This window comes from Anabrus simplex, chromosome 2 (assembly GCF_040414725.1).
Source record: "Anabrus simplex isolate iqAnaSimp1 chromosome 2, ASM4041472v1, whole genome shotgun sequence".
In the NCBI taxonomy this organism is placed as follows: Eukaryota; Metazoa; Arthropoda; class Insecta; order Orthoptera; family Tettigoniidae; genus Anabrus; species Anabrus simplex.
In genome coordinates this window covers 31,436,916-31,460,993 of record NC_090266.1, presented here as the reverse complement: position 1 = coordinate 31,460,993, position 24,078 = coordinate 31,436,916, and the positions used below count along the sequence as shown (strand labels likewise).

General features: G+C 38.1%; 1 protein-coding gene across 1 annotated transcript in view; it reads right to left on the bottom strand.

Moving 5' to 3' along the window:
• Positions 1 to 24,078, bottom strand: part of LOC137498433 (zinc-regulated GTPase metalloprotein activator 1-like) — a 562,086-nt gene that overhangs the window by 430,784 nt on the left and 107,224 nt on the right. The window contains exon 2 of the mRNA XM_068225933.1: positions 14,499 to 14,595. Coding sequence (XP_068082034.1) covers positions 14,499 to 14,595 — 97 coding nt within the window. The remainder of the gene's footprint in view (positions 1 to 14,498; positions 14,596 to 24,078) is intronic.

Genomic DNA, 24,078 nt, shown 5'->3' with positions numbered 1-24,078 from the left:
TGCCAGTGAATACTTTGCCTGGTATACTAATCAATGAGATACCTCTATAGTTGTTGCAATCCTTCCTGTTCCCTTGCTTATAGATAGGGGCAATTACTGCTTTTGTCCAATCTGAAGGTACCTTACCAACACTCCACGCTAATTTTACTACTCTATGAAGCCATTTCATCCCTGCCTTCCCACTATACTTCACCATTTCAGATCTAATTTCATCTATTCCTGCTGCCGTATGACAATGGAGTTTATTTACTATCCTTTCCACTTCCTCAAGCATAATTTCACCAACATTATTTTCCTCCTCCCCATGAGCTTGGCTGTTTGCAACACCATCATGATTTCCTTTTACATTGAGAAGATGTTCAAAATATTCCCTCCACCTCTCCAGTGATTCCCTGGGATCTATTATGAGTTCACCTGAATTACTCAAAACACTGTTCATTTCCTTTTTCCCTCCCTTCCTAAGATTCTTTATTACTGTCCAGAAAGATTTCCCTGCCGCTTGACCTAGCCTTTCCAGGTTATTACCAAAATCTTCCCATGACTTCTTTTTGGATTCAACAATTATTTGTTTCGCTCTGTTTCTTTCATGTACGTACAAATCCCTGTCTGCCTCGGCCCTTGTTTGGAGCCATTTCTGATAAGCCTTCTTTTTACGTTTACAGGCTGCTCTCACTTCATCATTCCACCAAGATGTTCGCCTTTTCCCATCTTTACACACAGTTGTTGATAGGCATTCCCTTGCTGTTTCTATTACAACATCCCTGTATGCCACCCATTCACTTTCTATATCCTGAACCTGCTTATTGTCTACTGTTCGAAACTTCTCACTAATATCCATGAACTTCTGTCTAATTTCCTCGTCTTGGAGATTTTCTACCCTTATTCGTTTGCAGACAGATTTCACTTTCTCTACCCTAGGCCTAGAGATACTTAGTTCACTACAGATCAGATAGTGGTCTGTATCATCGAAAAATCCGCGAAAAACTTGTACATTCCTAACAGATTTCCTGAATTCAAAGTCTGTTAATATATAGTCTATTATCGATCTGGTACCCCTAGCCTCCCATGTGTAGCGGTGAATAGCCTTATGCTTGAAGAATGTATTCGTAACAGCTAAACCCATACTAGCACAGAAGTCCAGCAAATGCTTCCCATTCCCATTAGCTTCCATATCTTCCCCACATTTACCAATCACCCTTCAGTTCTATTCCCAACCCTCGCATTGAAATCGCCCATTAGCACTATTCTATCCTTGCTGTTGACCCTGACCACGATGTCACTCAATGCTTCATAAAACTTGTCAACTTCATCCTCATCTGCACCCTCACATGGTGAATACACGGACACAATTCTTGTCTTAATTCCTCCCAATGACAAATCTACCCAAATCATTCGCTCATTTACGTGCCTAACAGAAACTATGTTGCGTGCAATGGTATTCCTGATAAAGAGCCCTACCCCAGACTCTGCCCTTCCCTTTCTAACACCCGTCAAGTACACTTTATAATCTCCTATTTCTTCCTCATTATCTCCCCTTACCCGAATATCACTTACTCCTAACACATCCAGATGCATCCTCTTTGCTGACTCAGTCAGTTCTACCTTCTTTCTTCCATAAGCCCCATTAATATTGATAGCTCCCCATTGAATTCCATTTCGTTCGCCAAGTTGTTTCCAAGGAGTCCCTCGCCTGTCAAATGGGAGTGGAACTCCATTACTCCCATAGGTCCGAGGCTTACTTAAAGTGTTCTGAGCTCGGTAAATTCATGAAGCAGGATGCTGCCCTACTTGCACATAGTCCAAGTGAGGATCTCTCCTCTAACGGGTTATGGACCACCGGTGAATTGTATAGTCCTTGCCGCCTGAGCACAAGGAGGGCCACGACTCAGAATATGTCCAAGATGCCCACTCCCATTCCATAGCAACTGGTATCCCGACTCTCAGGACCACTTACTAGGCCACTCAGCCGTTGCCCATGGTTCACGAACTAGGACGTGACTACAGTAACCCACAAACATGAACCAGTTGAAAGAAAAGAGTGTTAGGGATTGTTTCAAGGAACATGTTGCACATGGGCTAAATGAAAAGGCTGAAGGAAACACTATAGAGGAAGAGTGGATAGTCATGAAAAATTAAGTCAGTAGTGCTGCTGAAGAAATGCTAGGAAGGAAGAAAGGATCAGTAAAAAATCAGTGTATAACTCAGGAGATACTAGACCTGATTGATGAACGACAAAAATACAAGAATGCTAGAAATGAAGAGGGCAGAAAAGAATACAGGCGATTAAAGAATGAAGTGGATAGAAAGTGCAAGGTAGCTAAGGAAGAATGGCTGAAGGAGAAGTGCAAGGATATCGAAGGTTGTATGGTCCCAGAAAAGGTAGATGCTGCATACAGGAAAATCAAGGAAACCTTTGGAGAAAGGAAATCTAGGTCTATGAATATTAAGAGCTTTGATGGAAAGCCACTTCTAGGGAAAGAAGACAAAGCAGAAAGATGGCAGGAGCATATCCAACAGTTGTATCAAGGTAAAGGTGTTAAGTTAGTTCTGGAACATGAAGAGGCTGTTGCTGATAATGAAATGGGAGACCCAACTTTGAGGTCAGAGTTTGACAGAGATGTGAGTGACCTAAATAGGAACAAGGCACCTGGAATTGATGACATTCCCTCTGAATTACTAAATGCCTTAGCAGAAACCAGCATGGCAAGGTTATTTCATTTAGTGTGCAAGATGTATGAAACAGGAGAAGTCCCATCCGATTTTCGGCAGAATATTGTTATACCTATTCCCAAGAAAGCCAGCGCTAACAAGTGTGAAAACTACCGCACCATTAGTTCAGTATCTCATGCCTGCAAAATTTTAACACACATTACTTACAGAAGAATTGGAAAACAAGTTGAAGCTAGTGGTGGTCGTATCTGCTGTTTTAGGAAAACGCCAATGAACTGTTTGTTTGTTAAAAACAACTGTTTTCCCAAACAGTTTGAATACAACAGGTCATTCATTCATAACGAGACTGTGAAAGACGAGTTAGTCACATGCACAAGGGGGCTGCGAGATAGGAAGTGAGATCTTTCACCACATTTCAATCTAACTTGTTTCGTAATGTCTAGGCAGACAGCACAAGCTGAAGGCTGACGGAATACCTGTGTGCACGATACACGGGAAGAACCATAAGAAGAGTGAAGACTCCACTGTTAAGCAAAGGATATAGTCTGTAAAGACATTTATTTATCATTAGGCTATCAACTGACATTAGCGTTTTGTGATCGCGGCGGTCTGCTCATCAATACAGTTCCACACACCCGGAGTTTTTGTTAACCAGTCTGTTACTGTTATTAGTGAAGTATCTATAGCAGTATTATTATACATTATCTATGTTCATCATATACCATTATAAGATTATTGTTCAACGAGAAGTACTGTAAAAAATAGAAGTTACAGAATGTTATACATAAGAGAGATAAATACACACACACAAAAACAAGAGTATTCATAAGATGCACAATATCAGGAAAACACTTAAAAATTAATCATTCATATTTACATTAAAGAACATTAATGTTTCAACCTCTTTTTGCGAGAGCTTTGCATTAATTACCAATCCAATTTGGGAAAGTAGGTCTTAAATATGGCACTGATGTGATCACTATGCTACACTTTATTATTCTCTTCACATGATACCCGTTATGAAAAATACTCAAGCACTAACTCTTCATCTTTACATTGAGGAACATCAACATTTCTACCTTTCTTGATGACAGCCTTGTTCTCCTTTCATTAACAATCAGTCCAGTTCGGAAAAAAAGTTTTTCACACGGCACTGAAGTGACCACTATGTTACACTTTGTTATGAATATTTGTGCTTAAGTACGATACCCATGTTGGTGATTTTTCCACCGATCTAAGGGGCAATTAGATTCCCCTGCTTCATTTACACGAGGTAAAATGTCATCTTTCAAATACAAATCCAGTCCCTTGTTGGCTCGTGACAGCGGGCTGGTTTGAGGACGTTTATCTCCAATAATGTCGTTGAAAATGCTCCAAGCGCTTATTGGATAAGAGGGCTGAAATGCACCAGTTGTAGATGGAAGTGAGGAGGACGGAATGTCAATATTCTGCTTCAGGTGGTCTGGGCGTTTCTCTCTATTAGGTTCACTACTAAACTGTGCACCCTCCTTTTGAGGTTATCTAGTGCCGTAGGGTCCTGAAAAACGTTGTCTTTATAGCGTGGATCAAACAAAGTGCATAAGGCGAAGGTGCTGTTGTGTTCAACGTTCTTGAACCTTTCTCCTAACCCTTTAATAAGGCTAGCAATTACGGCCCTCACTCCTTCTGTTAACTCGGCTGATTGCCCTAGTTTATCGCAAATACCTTTTAGGCACCTGACGACCACAATCACAGAATTTCCAGTGATACACTGAAGAAAATGGAAATTGCAACACCCAGAAGGAATGGTGCTACATTGCTGCAATTGAACATGCAGGACGAGTGTTCGGTTGTGCTTCGATGATTACACTTTCAGGTCTCTCTGACTGCAAGTTTGGACAACAATCAATACAGGATGTGCCCACCACGAGCTGCAATACATTGATGAATTCGTCGAGGAATGGAGTCAATAAGGCTCTGGATCGCTTCCTGAGGAATTGTGGCCCATGCTTGTTGCACTGCACAGGTCAGTTGTTCCACAGTTGTGGGTGGCTGAGGACGGTTGGCCAGTTGTCGACCCATTATGTCCCACATATGCTCAATAGGACTGAGGTCCAGGGATCTGGCGGGTGATTCTAAGGTTGTGATATCATGGAGAGCTTCTCTGGAGATGCGTGCAGTGTGAACCGGGGCATTGTCCTGCTGAAACAACCCATTAGCAATGTTCGCCATCATAGGGACAACCACTGGATTGAGTACCCTATCAACGTATTGTCGAGCAGTCATAGTGCCCTCAACAAGCACTAATTGCGATTTCACATTAAAGACAATAGCTCCCCAGACCATAATGCTTGGTGTTGGCCCTGTGTGCCTCTTGACAATAAGATCTGGGCGGCCCCTCTCCCCGGAACGTTGGCACACACGATTCCGGCGATCACTGCGGGCAAGACAGAAGCGTGATTCATCACTAAAGACGACCCTATGCTATTCGTCGACCCACGTCGATCTTTCTCGACACCAGGCCAGCCTTACACGTCGCTGTAGTAGGGTCAATGGAACACCTTCTGCAGGGACACGGGCTCGTAAGCCAGCTGCATGCAGGCGATTGCCAACTGTTTGTTGTGTAATGTGGGGTGCCACAGCTGCTCGAATTTGCGCTGCTGTTGCATAGGGTTCCATCCGAGCCATCCGAATAAAGCGGCGATCCTCTCTCACAGTTGTCGGTCGCGATGGGCCTGTGCCAGGTCTACGAGTGTGGGTACCTTCATTTGACCACTTCTGCCATACACGTTGTACCGTAGATGCCTGTCGGCCAACACGTACAGCGACAGTCCTTAGCGATAACCCAGCCTCACACAGCCCAATTATCCGAGCCCTCTCAAACGGCGACAGTTGATGATAGCGTGCTTTTCTGTCGTCGAGGAATGTTTGACGGGGAACACTTCACTGCACAGACTGCAAGTCAACTATGTTACACTAGAGTCCGTATACTGGAATTGATTCCTCCGCAATCAATCACGTGGGGAGACCTGTAGCAACAATCCAATGGGTCTGAAACTTTGATCGTTTACATACCTACAGGGCGTCGTTCTATATCTTGAAAATCAACACAAATGACCAGTGCCTTCATGGTGTTGCAATTTCCATTTTCTTAAGTGTATATGCTTCTCCACTTAGAGAATTAGTCATTTGTTCAAACAGAGCTAGCACATTGCAAAGTTGACGACAAGCTTGCCACTCTTCGCCAGTTATTACGGCCAGATATTTATCTAGCAGAGCAACAGTGGCCCTGATAGCTTCTTCGAGTTCTGCAAATGGACGCAACATATAAAAAGTTGAACTCTAGCGCATTGTGACGTCTTGGGAAAGGCGTTTAGGCACTGTATGTCCACTTGATATCTGGTACTTCAGTAGTTTTTTGCTTGCTAGTGAACTTCTCCTGAAGTAGCTGCCAACTTTTTTTATTTTCTCAATGGTGACTTGCACTTCCTGAAGAGAACCCTGGACAATCAAATTTAATTTATGAGCAAAACAGCCATAGTGTTCTCACTTCAGAATTTCCTCAAACGTGTTTGTTATATTACTAGCATTATCAGAAATTGAAAAATTCACTTTGTCATGCAGCTTCCAATCGGATAGTATGCACTTAGTTTCGTTTGCCAACACAACAAACGTATGGCTTCCAGAAAAACTAGAAAACCATCTTGAAGGAAAACTCTTTCGTAATGTAATGCGCTGCTCAGCAATGTAACTCTCTGAAACTAACAATGTCCACAAATCAGTTGTTATGCACACACTCACTGCTTCATTCGTCACTGTCTCTCTTTCACAAGATATTTGTGCTAATTTTGTTTCCGTCTAGGCTCTCTTTTGTTTGTTTTTCATTTGCTCCTCATTATGTTTTTTAGCATTTTTTCAACTTATATTATGTCAATTATTTCAACCCCCCTAATTTTTCACTGAAGATGGCTCAAACGAGCCAAAACATGTTTGAATTCGTTTACTCCGTCTAAGACGGAATATTTAATGTATTGTATTAGGAGGATACTCTCATTTTTCACCTTTGTAAACTGTCTCTCTTATTAAAGAAAACTGTTGATGATAAGAGTGCTGGAATCATCACATTTGAAATAGTCTTTCTACCAGGTAATTCATAGCCAGGGATCCAATATCCCTTTCAGACCGAGTATGCACAATTGTGCGGGTTCGTATTTTAGTTATCCCTGACCGTATTTGATGTTTTTTCGGCGCTACACCGGACTGCAGTGATTGTGCAGGACACGTGGCGTGTATTTCAATTGATTTTAGTATGCGCTTGACCGCCAGGGCGAAGGAAGAAGAGTTTAAAAAGCACAGTTGATCGGCGAGATGGCAGGAAGCAGTAGTGCCGAAAGTAAGTATTTATTTACTGCGTTTATATTAATCTAGAAGCTTTACTGAATACCGGAATATATTCAATGAAGTGTGTACATTGGTTAGTGAACGTAAATTTTGAAGCTACACCATCGTACGTGATACGAGGTTTTGAATTTTGATACGCACAATTGTGTGGGTCCTGTTTTTCAGATGTTAGTTTTTATTTTGTAAAATAAACTATTAATATGTGTATTGAGGAGCATTTTAGTCAGTTCTTGACGTACAAACAAAAATTCACACCTCCAGTTTTCTTTCAGGTCTGAAAGGGTTATGTTTTCTTTGCAAATGTCCTTTCAAATTTGTAATAGTTGACTTGTAAGAAATAAGTTGCTTGCAGATAGTGCAAAGCGCCTTATCATTGTCACTTTTCATGAAATAATTCCACACCTCGCTTCGTTTTGACATGTTATAAAACAACTCGCCTCGCTCAGCACTCAGCAAACTTAACACCGTTCAGTTTTAAAACTGGTTTGAGAACACCGGTACATCACCCGCAAACAGCAATAAGCTAAAACGTTGAAGAACTGTTCGGCTAAAAACTGCTTTTCCAAACAGCTCTTGGCTCACTGCCAACTAAATATGAGACAGTCGATTTGACAGCGAGCGAATGGGAGTGGTTAAGTACCGAACAATGCCGATTTCAGGCCGAATAGCTCCGAACGCGCGGGTAGGTTCAAGGTTACATCAGTGTCTACTCGCTAGCAAACAGTGAAAGACAAACTGCGGACTATATTGAAGGAAAAACTGTTTGGTGGAACTTTTAAAAGCAGTCCGTTCGTTTTCCACCCGAAAACTATTTTCTCCAAACAGTTGGGCATTTTTCTGTCCATCACTAGTTGAGGCTGAGTTGGGAGATCAATTTGGCTTCAGAAGAAATGTAGGAACACGTGAAGCAATCTTGACTTTACATCTGATCTTAGAGGATCGAATCAAGAAGGACAAGCCCACGTACATGGCATTCATAGATCTAGAAAAAGCATTCGATAATGTTGATTGGACCAAGCTATTTAAGATTCTGAAGATGATTGAGATCAGATAGCGAGAACGAAGAATTATCTCCAATCTGTATAAAAAACAGTCTGCAGTGATAAGAATCGAGGGCTTTGAAAAAGAAGCAGCAATCCAGAAAGGAGTGAGGCAAGGCTGCAGTTTGTCCCCCCTCCTTTTCAATGTTTACATAGAACAGGCAGTAAAGGAAATCAAAGAGGAATTTGAAAAGGGAATCACAATCCAAGGAGAGGAAATCAAAACCTTGAGATTTGCCGATGATATTGTTATTTTATCTGAGACTGCAGAAGATCTTGAGAAGCTGCTGAATGGTATGGATGAAGTCTTGGGTAAGGAGTACAAGATGAAAATAAATAAGTCCAAAACAAAAGTAATGGAGTGCAGTGAAACGAAGGCAGGTGATGCAGGAAATATTAGATTAGGAAATGATTCACAGTTTAAAATTTTCAAATACCATTTAAAAAAACTATTTCCAGACTGCATCCACGAATGTGCATTTAGAGTATTCAAATAATGCACTTGGATAACTCGCTGACAAACATAACCTCTTGCAACGAAAGAAAGAACAAAAAGAAGCATGATTCAAAGACGAGGAGAAATCTATGCTGGCTCCCAGGTGCAAGTGCTTTATTCATTGGATTACTGTACTGTATGCATTTTAGATGTCCTGTACTTGCACAGAAAGTACCCGATGCCCTTAAAACATCGTGGCTAATCAAACTTTCCTATGACGAGGAGAGAAAGTCTCTCACTTCCTTCTGCATGACAACACAATACAGTCACTCTATCCTTGTACAATTTCCCGCCATAGCACTTCAGAAATGTTAACACTTGCCGCGTCACAAAGTATTCTAAGACCCATTAATGCATGCAATCACCTTAATTCACAGTTTCAACCCTTCAAATGCCATGGAAAGATCTATTTTCGAAATGTATCCAACATGGTGCATTTACAATGTTCAAATAATGCACTTAGATACGAAATGCTGGTTCCCCTGTGCAAATGCATTATTTTTTGGATTACTCTACCGTTTGCATTTTTAGATGCCTTGTACTTGTTCTGTTCAGTCGAGTTTTTGTGTGAGTGTGGTGGCAGCTGAATCTTGAGTCATCGTAATTCAGACTAACAGTTATCAGTCAAGTGTGAATCTAATTGCAAGCCATGCAACATCTCATCAGTGAAACAAAAAGGATACATCACTTAATTATGCTTGATATACCTATAGCTGATACCAACTCATAGGAATACGTCGTAATAACACTTAAAGTGTTCGAGGTACTGTAAAGTGAACCAGTGAGGGATACATTTTTTGTACAACTTTTAAATGTCCAGTCAAGAAGATTTCAAATTTAATACCTACAGTTTCCTTCAATTACAATGTCAGGGTTTTATATTTTATTTTGTATTATCGCAATAAATCTCACTCATTAAAGTCAATTTTTGCTTAATCTCAAATATAATTGATTGTTTCATTTCTATAGTAGATCAGATAACCTGACATTTTAATGGGGAAACCGAACGCCAATCTCCTTTTTCCAGAACCTATATGTTATGCTGTCCAAGTAAGCTCATTACCTCACACCCTAGAGATATTCAAGACTCTCACTCTCTTACTGCTACGTCTATTTGTAGGTGGCACCCATCAACAATTGTATGTGTAAGTAATCAGGTAAGAACTAAGTATGAGTAAATAGTCCGAAGATTATTTTGTTTCATGAATATTTTAATATTTTATATAAATTACATTTTATATATTTTTAAATACAGTGAGTAGTAGTCACAGTGCATCACAGATTTCTGATGTTAGGATATATTTTCTCATGTCTGGATGAAATTCAGGAAAGCTACTCCCATGTAAATTTATAGCAAGAAGGTTATTATTTCTCTAATGGCAATTGAAATATATTTTCATAATGCATATATGGTTAAGTTAGGTTAGGTCACACTGTTTAAATAAGAAAACTGAAAAGTTTGCCATAGAAGCCCCTGAAGTGATACTACAATTTTTCAGAAAGAAATTGAACATGCAAGTTCACGTAGCATCAGAATCCAAAAAGTAACTAATGTGTAATCTGTAGTGTCAACATCATCTGCAAAAATGCAAGTTTAAAACAAACTGAATCCTGTTTCATAGCAATTTGAATTTATGTGGGGGTTTTCTCCAACTTTTAAGAAAATTTTTATATAACAACAATCTGCTATAAAGAGTAAATATTTCGCCGTTATGAATTCTCACTATAACGGACATCTACTGTATTTGTTAAGACTGATTGTATTATTTATTTTGTGCATTATTAAATTTTCAAAAAGATTCTGAATTTCATTAGTTCTATGAGAACTTATTAAAATATATTTTACTCATGAATGTTTTAATGTATCTTGCCTGTGATCTTAGATAAGTTTTATAGTTTTACTCATAGCTTGTGTGTCAGAACTTAAATTATGTCCATTAATGTTATTTGCAGTGCAATTATAATATAACAAATAGTATAAATGAGACCACAGAGCTAGTTAAAATAGAGGTTTGTGGCAGAGTTTAGTAAAACCAAAAAGGTTTGCAGACAGTATGCTGAAAGAAATAACAGTTTGTAATGAAGATGAATGTATGCATAATTTCCTAGTACGATATGGTACTGTTTTTAAAAGCTATTTTGTGTATAGTAAGTAAATAAGTATTTAATTTTATCTTATATTTTGTTCATCTTTCCCTACGAACCACGTGACTTCGCCGCAGTGTGGAGATTTGTACATCCCAGTGAAGCAGATAGCCGAGCAGTACGTGCAACCATATCGGATGGGTATCTTTTAAGAGACCAGACTAACGAATGGTTCAGCGAAAGGGAGGTAGCAGCATTTTGGAAGTTGCAAGGCCAGCAGTCTAGATGATTAATTTATATGGCCTTGCAATAACACTTAAAATGGCTTAGCTGTGTTGATATTGCTACGCAGAAGAAAGCAACGGAAAACTACAGTTGTAACTAACCCCCAAGGACATACACCTCTCCCTGTATGTACTTAAGATGGCTTCCTACCAGGTAAAATATTCCGGAGGTAAAATAGTCAACTATTCAGATCTCCGGGTGGGAAGTATAAGAGAGGGGGCAATCATCAGTAAGATGGATACTGACATTCTGTAAGTCAGAGCATGGAATGCTAGAAGTCTGAATAGTTGTGGTAGGTCAGAAAATTTGAAAAGGGAAATGGATAGACTAAAGATAGATGTAATTGGTATAAGTGAAGTGAAGTACGTTGGCACAAAGAGCAGGATTTTAAGTCAAGCAGCTACAGAATTATCAACACAAAATCAAACAAGGCGTTGTTATAAGGAGTTGTTATAATAATGAATATGAAAATAGGGCAGCAGGTAAGCTACTACAACCAGTATAGTGAAAGAAGTACTGTTGTCAAGACAGACATCAAACCAATGCCCACCACAATAGTGCAGGTCTACAGTATATGCCTACTAGTTCAGCAAATGATGATGAAATCCAAAGAATATGTGAAGAGATAGAAGATTTAACAAATGATATAAAAGGTGACGAGAAATTTAAATCTGATGGTAGACAGGAATGCAGTGGTAGTCCAAGGAAGAGAAGGTAATACATTAGGAGAATTTTGATTGGGACAAGGGAATGAAGGAGGAAGTTGGCTGGTTGAATTCTGCACCGATCATAACTCAGTCCTTTCTAATACTTGGTTCAAACACCACAAACGAGGGTTGTACACGTGGACAAGACCGGGAGACACCAGAAGGTATCAAATAGACTTCATCATGATCAGGCAGAGATTCAGAAACCAGGTGCTGGATTGCACAACATCCGCAGGAGCAGACATGGATTCTGACCACAACATCCCATATGAAGTTGAAGAAATTGAAGAAAGGAAGGAATGCAAGGATATGGGAACTAGAAAAAAAAGAAAAAAAAAAAAAGTGTGTGAAGAATTGTTTCTAAGAACATGCCACACAAGGACTAAATCAAAAGGCTTGAAGTAAACACAATACAGCATTAATGGACAGCCGCAAAGAATGACGTCAGTAGGACTGCTGAAGAAAGGTTAGGAAGAAAGGAAAAATCAGCTAGGAATCAATGGGTAACTCCAGTGATACTAGACATGATTGATGAATGATGAAAGTACATTAAAAAAAAACTGAGGAGGGTAGAAAACAATACAAGTGATTAAAGAATGAAGTGGATAGAAAGTATAGGACAGCTAAGGAAGAATGGCTGAAAGAGATGTGCGATGATGTTGAAGGTTGTATGGTCCTAGGAAATGTAGACGCTGTGTATGGGAAAATCAAGGAAACCTTTGGAGAAGGGGAAAACTGGGTGTATTGATATTAAGAGCTCAGATTAAAAAACACTTTTAGGGAAAGAAGAAAAAGCAGAAAGATGGCAATTAAGAGATGAAAGTATATGATTTTCCACCTGTTCAATACAAATTCAAATGTGATATACAATGAAATGTCATTTTATTCATAAACAAACTGTAAATATTACGTTCAGAGTTGTGTTCCAATCATAAAAATGACGAAGCCGTCAGTAACAGTGATAATACAAGATAGCGACCTAATAGTATATTATTACAAACCATAACTCTCATCTTTGCTCCGCCGGGCTGAGTGGCTCAGACGGTTAAGGCGCTGGCCTTTTGACCCCAACTTGGCAGGTACGATCCTGGCTCAGTCCGGTGGTATTTGAAGGTGCTTAAATACGTCAGCCTCGTGTTGGTAGATTTACTGGCACGTAAAAGAACTCCTGCGGGACTAAATTCCGGCACATCGGCGTCTCCGAAAACCGTAAAAGAGTAGTTAGTGGAACGTAAAGCAAATAACATTATTATTATTATCATCATCATCTTTGTTTCGTATTGAAAACAGCTATCTCACTAAGTTTACAAAAGGAGTATTTTTATTACTTTATTTATTTTTATTTAATTCAGACTGTCGTGCCAATATCAGTGGACGTACATCACAAACTTGACATTGTAAAGTTGTACATAATTTTTTCCCCAAGTATCAATTTGGCTGACATGCAACATGTGATAAGTTATTCAGTTCAATTGTTTTCTTTTCAAGTGTCAATTTCATGAACCTTTGACATGTGTGATTCAACAAGGTGTTTGAGTCAAAGATTCAAGTGTCAATTTCATTAACATTTGATGTATCCCACTTATAATGAATCAATGCAATATTTAAAGCAAAAACAAATTTATTCGACAGTGATACAAGTGAGTCGAATACCATACGGGGGACTTCTGTGCTCGTCACGCCTCACCTCTCAGTTTTCTCGTGCGAGATCGAACCCAGCAACGCGTGCACCTAGAAATTCGAGAATATCCAGATCCTCCAGAAATTCGAGAAATTCTAGAATGTTGGGAACTTCGCATCAAGGACGGGTGTGATCCCAGTCCAGACTGAGCCCAGTTCATCCCGGAGTCCAGAGGTTCCATCCTGCTACAACGAATCAACTCAACTTGTGTAAAAGGTGATATGAATTTGTTTCAAATGAACAATAAAACCAGATTTTCAAAAGAATAAAATTCAATGAACTAATACCCCTCTCTGTACCAACTCCAATGCTTATGCACTACCCCTTAGAAATATTCTATGCTCTTCAAGCTAGTATCTGAAGGCTAAAGACACTTTACCTGCTACAATACTGAATCAAATTGGTGAGAGGAGATCGATTTAGCTAAATGTGATGAAAAGAGACAGAATGATTGGACATATCTTAAGAAACCCAGGATTTGTTCAGTTGGTTTTTGAAAGAAGTGTAGGTATGAATGTGACAAGCAGATTAGAGCAGATGTAGGATGTAGTAGTTATGTAGACAGAAAAATATTAGTACAGAATAGGGTGGCATAGAAAGCTGCATCAAACCAATCTATGACTCAAACAACACTAACAACATTTAGTTCAAAATTTTGAATGCCACCTGTGCTCTTATATAAGTTGCACTGCCTCTTTTGCATGAGCCTTGTCTCCTAAAGGCCTTGAGGAAAAAAAAAAAAAAAAAATAATAAAAAATAAATAAATAAATAAATAAATAAATAAATAAATAAATAAATAAATAAATGAATAAATGAATGAATAAATGAATGAATGAATGAATGAATAAATAAATAAATAAATAAATAAATTTCATGACATGCAATGCAGTTCGGGAAAGTCCAGAATATTTCTATATGGAGAAAAACATGAAGGTCTAAATCAGCAGCACTGGTGACTTCCATATTAATCCCAATTCCTTTATAGAAAACTTAAGAGCAACTTCTTTACCAATGATCTCCTCCAGTTTTCGTGACATCTGTCAGATGGCAAAAATAAAATATTTGTTGGGTTTAATAATTTTTGGGATGAATCCCTCAAAGCAAACATTTCAGCGATATGAAAATATGGATACATAAGATTATAAACACTTACTTGGCCGAACAACAAAGGCACCCATTTGCAAGTTCCAGCCATTCATCGGTGAGCTGTCCAGACTTTGCGACAACTACCTTTTCATCCAGGTTCATACCTATAATGAAAGAAGATATATCTGGTTACAACTTTCAGAAACAACAAAACGCCAAAACTTAGGAAGAAAGAGAGAAATATTCTGCCTGTACTGTGAAATAACATTAACTAGAGACAATAAAAACCTGATTTACCAAGTATTCAGAAAACCTACACACACAGATGTTGTTATTAGGAAAGACTCGAACCACCCAGGTGAACATAAGAAAGCGGCATTTTACAGCTTCATCAATAGAGCAGTAAGAATACCATTAAACAGAAATTATTTTAATAGAGATAAACATTATACAAGATATTGCCAAAAGAAACGGTTACCCCAAAAGCTATGTCAATAGGATGAAGAGTAAGGTCGTGAATAGACCTAACACTCTAACACTCTACTTGTAAATAAGGAAGAAAAAAAGAAATTCGCTACATTCACTTACATTAATAAACAATCATACAGTTTGGTTAAACTATTTAGAAAACACAATATCCATGTATCCTTTAGGACAGATAATAATAATAATAATAATAATAATAATAATAATAATAATAATTTATTGTTCAATTCGAATAGCGTAAACACCAACAGTAGGTTCAGTAAATCTGGAGTATACAAACTGTCGTGCCAAGATTGCGGAAAAAAATATGTCGGACAGTCAGGTAGAAGTGTGGTGGTACGGTATAAAGAGCATGTCAATGCACGAAAACATTCTAGATACTCTGCAATGTGTGAACACATGCATGAAAGCAACCATCATTTCACAAATATTGAACGTGATATGACTTTATTACATTCATTAAGCAAAGGCAAACAAATGAATGCCCTAGAGAAATTAGAAATATACAAATTGCAAAAATTTGATAATGAGAACAGCCTAAATGAACACATTGCAGAAGACAATCAGTTGTTTAAATTGGTAACCCAATACATTAGTAAGAGGCCAAATGATGTCAAGAGTGTAAGTGGGGAAGTATGACTGTAGTATCAGGGGCGGTTCCTTCCACCCCTCCTTCCATCCATCACGCAACCCAATGTAATTCCGTAACCAGTTGCCACACAACATCAGGTGCCTCAACATCTATCTAACACATGCATGCCACACGTAATATTTACATCATCACACTGGTAAGGTTTAATATTTTTACCCCGTTGTATTCTCATTTGTTCATGTCGGAGCCTTTTGTCAATTTTTATTTCATTTCCTTTTTATAGACCATTTTAACCTATTTTCAACCTGGCTGCATAATACATCTATCAACCGAAGACAATGGCAAGACTCCAAGTTTTAATCTAACTTCATTTATTCTTGTACAAATCCAATTGAACTACGCAAGATAGTATTATAATTCCTAGGACACCGTAAATTCACATCATACGACGCTGTGTCCAATATTTTAATTTAAATAGACATCATTTTAACACCCATTAACGGTGGATATCGGCAGGACTTCAAGTTTTAATGCAATTTCATTCATTCCTAACTCAACATTTTTGAACTACGCAAGGCAACTTCAAGGACACAGTGAATTCATATCATCACAAGACGGTGTATTTAATTAGACATAACTATATTGTGTTTTTAATTCGTACCTGACAAAATGGGATTTTAATTCTATGTTTGTACTATCAAAAATTTTTAAGTGTCACATTGTCATATTCATTGTTTTTGGGGGCCCCCGTATTTTAGTCAGGTCTTATTGTATACTGAATTTTAATCCGCTAGCTGAGGAAGAGAATGCATAATATTCTCGAAACATGTACTAGATGTTAAGGTGAAAGGTAAATAAATGAATAGTATTGACTAGGCGGACTATCTTCCAACATATTTACAGATACGTCCTATGGCGGCAGTGGGACAGGAAAGGGCTAGGATGGGAAGGAAGCAGCTGTGGTCTTAATTAAGGCACAGCCAAAGCAATTGCCTGGTGTGAAAATGGGAAACCATCTTCAGGGCTGCCGACAGTGGGGTTCGAACCCTCTATCTCCCGAATACTGGACACTGGCCGCACTTAAGCGACTGCAGCTATCGAGCTCGGTCATTCCATGTTAAGAAAACAGCACTGCTCCTATGACAACAGGGTTGCCATATCAAACAGCTATGCTCAACAGCATCATGGGAAAAACATGGCATATATATTGGTGAAACTCAGTATTCAAGTTCAAAATAAAAGAAGGAAGAAACTAAGCTGCAATATTTTTCTGAATCTAAGGTTACGGGGTTTGTAAAAGGGGGTGTGGGAGGCTTACTTACGTTTTTATAACAACATTGTTAAACTATTGCACATACAAAACTTCAGTACTGAAGTTTAAGGCAAACTAGGAGAAAATAAGCTGACACCTCAGATATAAAGGTGCCACATCAGATTCAGCCAGCTAGCAAGTACCTCACTGACTTGAACAGAAAGCTCCTGTTGACAGTCCCACTCTACTTCGATGGATATTGCTAGGTTATTCTAGAATTTATTTGTATGCTGATCCATATGCAGCGCTGCTGTAAGCTTTGATAAAATAAATGCCCTATAGGAACTTAGGAGCACATGGTCAGCAATTCTCACGTATTGCAACTAAGAGAAACATAATTAATGTCATTGTGTACATAGTCTTCAAGTACCAAACATGCGGTTCCCCTATTAACTTTCTGTCGAATAAGAATCCCAGGAATCTGTAGGTATCGGCCACTGGTAGAGCAACATTCCCCAAGAACATTTCAGGATGGGGATGGAGATCACATTTACAGCAGAAGCTAATAACCGAGGTCTACGTGGGTGAAAATCAAAAGCCGTGTTCTAAGATAGTGTTTGAATCTCGTTGGAGCTTGTTCTGTCACTCTACATATAGCGCAGGTATGACTGCTGGACACTTAGTACTGATCCCAGTGTAAATCCATTTTCTTTTATGTTATACTGCATGTATGTCCCACCTATTTGATACACAACAGGCAGAGTGACAATAAAGTTGTAATAAATGTCTCAACTGCCAGGAAATTTCCATCAATGCATGGTTAAATGGATGTCATGGTGTCATAGACTTCATCAAGGTCGAAAAATACAGCAACTAGACGCTGTTTCCAGAGAAAAGCATCGAGGATCGTACTTTCCAGGCATTCAATTATAGAATAAGGTGACCAGAAACCAAACTGGTACTCAGATAGCAAACTACACTGGTATGTTCACTCTTCTGCAGACACCATACCAGTTGATTTAACATGCTTTCAGAAGACTTACATGTATAATTTGTAAGGCAAATTGGTCTGTAATTCCGTAGATACATAGGATCCTTGTCAATCGAAGGTGTCAGAAGTATTAATTCCTCTCGCCACTGTTTTGGACACACAACCTCCAACCAGAAGAAGATAGTGTAAGCTATCCCCTTTAAGATGTTCCAACATCTGGTTATGGACACTGTCTGGTCCGAGGGATGTGTAGTTACAAAGCACCAAGGCTTAAGTGTTACAAAAATTGATTACAAATTTTTATCCCATTCAATACAGTAATGTGTTTTGATGTTTAGTATTTAAAATCTGTACCGTACATATTTCAGCCCTAATTTGGGCCAGCGTCATAAGGAAGTATTAAAACATGGTAATAAAACAATTAAATTTATGCTGAGGAATGCTCCCAGCATATGATACACTATTCTTATCTTGATGATAGACTTCATGGTACAACAGATGGTGATAAAATGGAAGGTTTCAATTTATAAAGTTCATTATGTTTACACTTGGGCAGCAAGTCCTCTTGTCTTGAATAATGTTAAAAAGTTCAAGAGTTGTCAGAGAAATGAATATCGGCTGATGGGAAAACAATTTCTGATGTGTGTGTTTGACCGAGATGCAACTACTGTATGTTCACGGTCTAACCTTACCTCTGGTGGTCGCATATAATAACCACATAATAAAGTATACTTTTGGAGGACCACTTAAATGTTATTAAGAAAAAAACGCTTTGTAAATAATAAAGAGCACACAAGTCACCGATTTGTTCTGTTATACGTGAACTAAAACACACCATTACTGTTATGTACCGCCTGTATATACATTCACACACATGAGGTAGGCACTGAAACTAAAAACACTAGAAATATTATTTACACATGAGACAGAATTTATAAAACAGTCTCCCCGTTTGACATTTTCATGTTGGAGTTTATCTCCATTGAAACTGATCTGAGACATCTCCCTGAGAGATGTGGAATTTAAAGTCATTTAAAAACATGATCTGCTTCCTTCTATATATGAGGATCAACTACTATTCTTTTGAAACTTAATTACACACATCTGCTTGAAGTTATGTTGCGACAGTAAGATCCTGTCTGAACTACACTCTGTCGGGCGTGGAGCGAGTTACCTTGCCGGGCTGCAGCCTATTACGCAGCTCTCTGGCGCACTGCCCTCCAGGCATACTTACGCCAATTTCTGCCTACTGTTGCGAGAGCAGGAGAAAGGCTGTCTGCCGAAAACATGGAAGCCGAACAGACGCGTGTGCATAACTTCGCTATGAAGTTCATCTACAAGATGGAAACGGGATGATCTAGTGGATATTAGGGGTCTCATTCCCCGATTTATGTGCCTTTCTTCTCTGGACGGACTCTAGGAACATCGGAGATATAGTATATTTAACTGATTAAATTGTTTTCTGCCTTGAGTAAGTACGGCGTCTAACTTGACTACACCGCCAAAACTAAGTTCAAAACATTTTTTCCAGCTTCATATCTACTATGATTTCATTGATGTGCTTGCGCTGCGTGCTAAGTGTTACTCGACAAATCGTATATGAAATAACAACCTTGCAAATGTCCTGGACTTAACTTTGTGAATAATAATAATTCAACCTTCTTGGGACATGTTAAATGTTGGAAATCAGTTCCCATGGATTCATATGTTATATGGCTTTTACCCTTTTAAAATTTGAAATCCTGAACTATTATTATCACGATTTTATTTATTATTATTATTATTATTATTATTATTATTATTATTATTACTACTATTAAAAAAATTTGTGATGTCCTAAGCCCTTTTCTGCAAGGCGGTGTTAAAGTGATGGAAAGATACTAAGCGAGGCAGTATCCATAAGGTTTTTCGGTGCAGTTATTTTCTAATTCTGCTCAATTGTGTTTTCCTTTCTGTTTTTTTTCTCTCCCGGGAACTTGTTTTTCGGATTTTTCGTGTGGTCTGTATATGGCATTGTTGCGATCCTAAGGCAGTATTATCGGACCTTTATATTTTCTTATATATATATATATATATATAAATGATATGAGTAAAGGAGTGGAATCGAAGGTAAGGCTTTTTGCGGATGATGTTATTCTCTATAGAGTGATAAATAAGTTACAAGATTGTGAGCAACTGCAACGTGACCTCGAAAATGTTGTGAGATGGACAGCAGGCAATGGTATGTTGATAAACGGGGTTAAAAGTCAGGTTGTGAGTTTCACAAATAGGAAAAGTCCTCTCAGTTTTAATTACTGCGTTGATGGGGTGAAAGTTCCTCTTGGGGATCATTGTAAGTATCTAGGTGTTAACATAAGGAAAGATCTTCATTGGGGTAATCACATAAATGGGATTGTAAATAAAGGGTACAGATCTCTGCACATGGTTATGAGGGTGTTTAGGGGTTGTAGTAAGGATGTAAAGGAGAGTGCATATAAGTCTCTGGTAAGACCCCAACTAGAGTATGGTTCCAGTGTATGGGACCCTCACCAGGATTACCTGATACAAGAACTGGAAAAAATCCAAAGAAAAGCAGCTCGATTTGTTCTGGGTGATTTCCGACAAAAGAGTAGCGTTACAAAAATGGTGCAATATTTGGGTTGGGAAGAATTGAGAGAAAGAAGAAGAGCTGCTCGACTAAGTGGTATGTGATAAAAATTCTTATGATTTTGTTAATTACCACCTATTCAATACAATAAAAGTGTAGTACAAACTTACATATTTATTAAGATGTTTATATGGTACATGTTTCGCTCCTTTTTCATGAGCATCATCAGCCAACTATTATTCACTTAAGGTTGTATAAGATCATGAAACAATTCTTTTGGATTAAGATTATTCCTATAAAACTAATTGACAAATCTTATAATATTTTACAAGTCATATAACAATAAAATTGGGTCTTTAAGTTAAAACTTTTTGTCTAAAATCTATCGAAGTCTAACATTTTATTGACGAAACTCATCTGGTGAACATCTTTTAAATTGTTTAAAAATTAAAAATAAATAAAAAATAAAAAACTTTTGAGATCTGGCTAATTGTATTGATTCATGATGCTTAACTTGTATGATTGTCGTTAAAACTTCGTAAACTATATTGACAATTTTCTGCAGTTGATAATTGTCTATGTTATGGACATTTGACTTGTTCTCGATGCTGGAGTAACATTTATACAAATGTATTGGCATTAATTTTATGTTGTCAATAGGATAATATTGTTCGTGAACAAACTTGTTGATGAAACACTTTCTAGTGCGATATTGGATTTAAAATGTTCTCTTATGTTCCAAAATGGCTTGTTGATATATCTGTATTGAAAGATAAAAAAATTATATGTTTATGGTTTTGATTATAATTCTGTATAACTTCTTATTGAAAGAATTGTCACTTACTTTTCTTTCTGCTGCGTACTTGTTTAGTGTTACTCCTAGCCTCTTGAGAACTACTTGTTGTTCTGTTGGCACTTCTTGTATTATATGAGTGAGTGTGGATGAGTTTACGTTTTGGCGGGGAGTGGGAAGGGGAAGTTAAGGTAGGCGGTACATTGATAGCTGGAGTAGATTGTGGAGGGGATTGTCTAGGAGAAGTAAGGGGAGGAGTTGAGTTTGTTTGCGTCAATAAGTCATCAACTTTTGTCGGATTAAAATGTTTATAGAATTTATTTATATCTGATTTAAGCATTTGTATTAGTTCCGGTAACTGTACTAAGATGGGGTTCTTTATTTCAATTTCGCCATTTAGGTTTATATTTTTGTTGTATTGTTGATCTAAATGAATGTATGTTTTCCAATTCCGTCATTTCTTTTCCTTTTTCTACTCCTCTTTAAAAAAAAAAATTTTAATCCCTTTCAATAGTTCTAAAACCGTGTCCTGTTTCTAGCATGTGTGCACCCATTGCAGAATGTTTCTTGTGTTTGGCTGCATTTACATGTTCGAGATATATCACAAATCTTCGGCCAGTTTGGCCAATGTACGAAAAATTGCATTCTGTGCACGCGAGCCTATATATTCCAGATCCTTGATATTGATTACTATTTATATTAATTTTATTGTGGTTGAAGAAAATATTTCGGTTCGTGTTTTGGGTTTTGAAGGCAATGTTAATATCTCGTTTTTTGATGGTATTAGTGATCTGGTATATAGCTGGGTTAGTAAATGTAAAAGTTGCAAATTTAGATTTCTTGTTTTTATCTGGTATAAGATTAGTGGCCAATTTTATTTTCACCTTATTAATGATCTTGTTCACCATTTCTATTTTATAACCGTTATTGAGTGCCAGATCCTTTATGAAATTAAGTTCTTTCTTTAAACTCTTACTTGTTAGTGGAATTTTTAGGGCTCTATAAACCAAACTCAAAAATGCTGCCTGTTTGTGAGAATTGGGGGTGGAGTGACTCGTTTTTAATCGTTATTGGAGTAAACGTCGGTTTTCTAAAAATCTGGAAATCAAATTTATTTCCTGCTCTCTTTACATTTATATCTACGCAAACGAGGTGTAATAAAGGGCAGCGTAAGACTCGGAACCTTCCTGTAGCATCTCACGTTGTGTTCTTGGTGAAGTGTTCTTCGCAGTCTCTTTCTTCTTTGGTGACTGGTGGCATATTCAGTTCTTCATTTCCCAGAATCTTTTAAGTTGTGTGTCTAATGGGTCTTCCGCGATGAATAGTGATGTTGCATTTTCCCTTTGGTCTTGTTGTATGGGTGCCTGGCCAGCTACTACCCAGCCCAGTTTCGTATTCTGCAATGTTGGATACCCATCACGAGTTTTCTTGCCCTCCATTATAACCTTAAAGAATATGTCTGCACAGAGTAGCAAATCAATCTTGCTTGGCATGTGGAAATTTCTGTCGCCATATTTTATATTGGTGGGTAGATTCCATCTTGAAATGTCGATTTTCCTACTTGGCAAATTGTTTGTAATCTTTGGTAGCACTAAGCATGTGGCATCTATATTGAACGGGTTGACCGCAGATTGCAAATGAACTGTAATGCAGTGTGAGGTTTGAACTCCTGCACCGTTAGTTCCAGTTACTCGTGTAACATGTTTTTGTTTTCTGAGAAGTAATAATTGAGCTAGTTCTTCGCTCACAAAATTCGTTTGAGAATCTGAATACAAAAGACATCTAGCCTCATGCATATTACTGAGAATGTCCTTAACCTTGACTATCGCTGTTGATATCAAGACTGTAGACAGATTTGATTCCTTGACAGCACAGTGAGTAACATCTGTTGAATGGGTTGTGTGATTAGCTACTGCCTGCAGCAAGCTGTGTTCCCTCTGTTTCCCGTGATCTAAGCATTGGCCTGCTGCGGTCAGGTCTGGTGTCATCATGCAGTAGTGAATTATGATATTTTTCGCACATCTTGCACCTGCCTGAGTGGCAATGATCAACATGACTATTGCCCAAACAGTTAAAGCATAATTTAAAATCTCTCACAACATTATGTCTCTCATGGACAATGAGCCTCTTGAAGGACTCACACTTATAGGTAATGTGAGCCCTTGCAGAGCACACAATGGTAATTAACACCAGCATGCAGACTGCTCACTTGATGTTTGGGTGTAATTCTAATTGACTGTTTAATCTGTTGAACTTGAGTACCTGGCTTGAATGCCTCAAGTGCTAAACATCTCTTTTCCAGAAATGTCCACAACACCTCCAGAGATTCTAACTCAGAACCTGAAGTGTGTATTTCCCATGCCTTCCTAGTCGCTGAGTCTAGTTTGTTGATTAACAATTGTGACAATAATAAATCTTCAATTGAAACATCTAACTCAAGGGCCTGTAATGCCTTCACATTGGCCTGACTTGTGTTTATAACCTCTCTGAGAGAATTGGCATTCTCCTTCTGGATTGAGTCTTGCTCTAATATCCGTTTAATGTGAACTGACGAAATTAATTTGTTGTTTTGAAACCTGTCTATTAACCTTTGCCAAACTATGCTGTATTTTTCAGCAGATAGAGGGGGACTTTTTGCAACTGAAAGAGGTTTGTTTCTTAAACTGCTAATTAAGTAGTGAAATTTCTTAATATCTTGCAAATATTGATTGTTATGGATTATAGATACAAAAGAATCGTGAAATCCTCTCCAAATTTCGTACTCACCTAAAAATAGTTTCAGTGTAATGGTAGGTAATATTTGATGTGGGCCCCATTGTAAATATTGCTTACTGAGATATTCCCTTGATTGGAGTGTCTGAAAAGATCTGCTGTTTTATGCTGGACGATTATTCTGTCTATGTCGACCTTTATCTGATGATATGTGTCTTCAAATAATTATCTGTC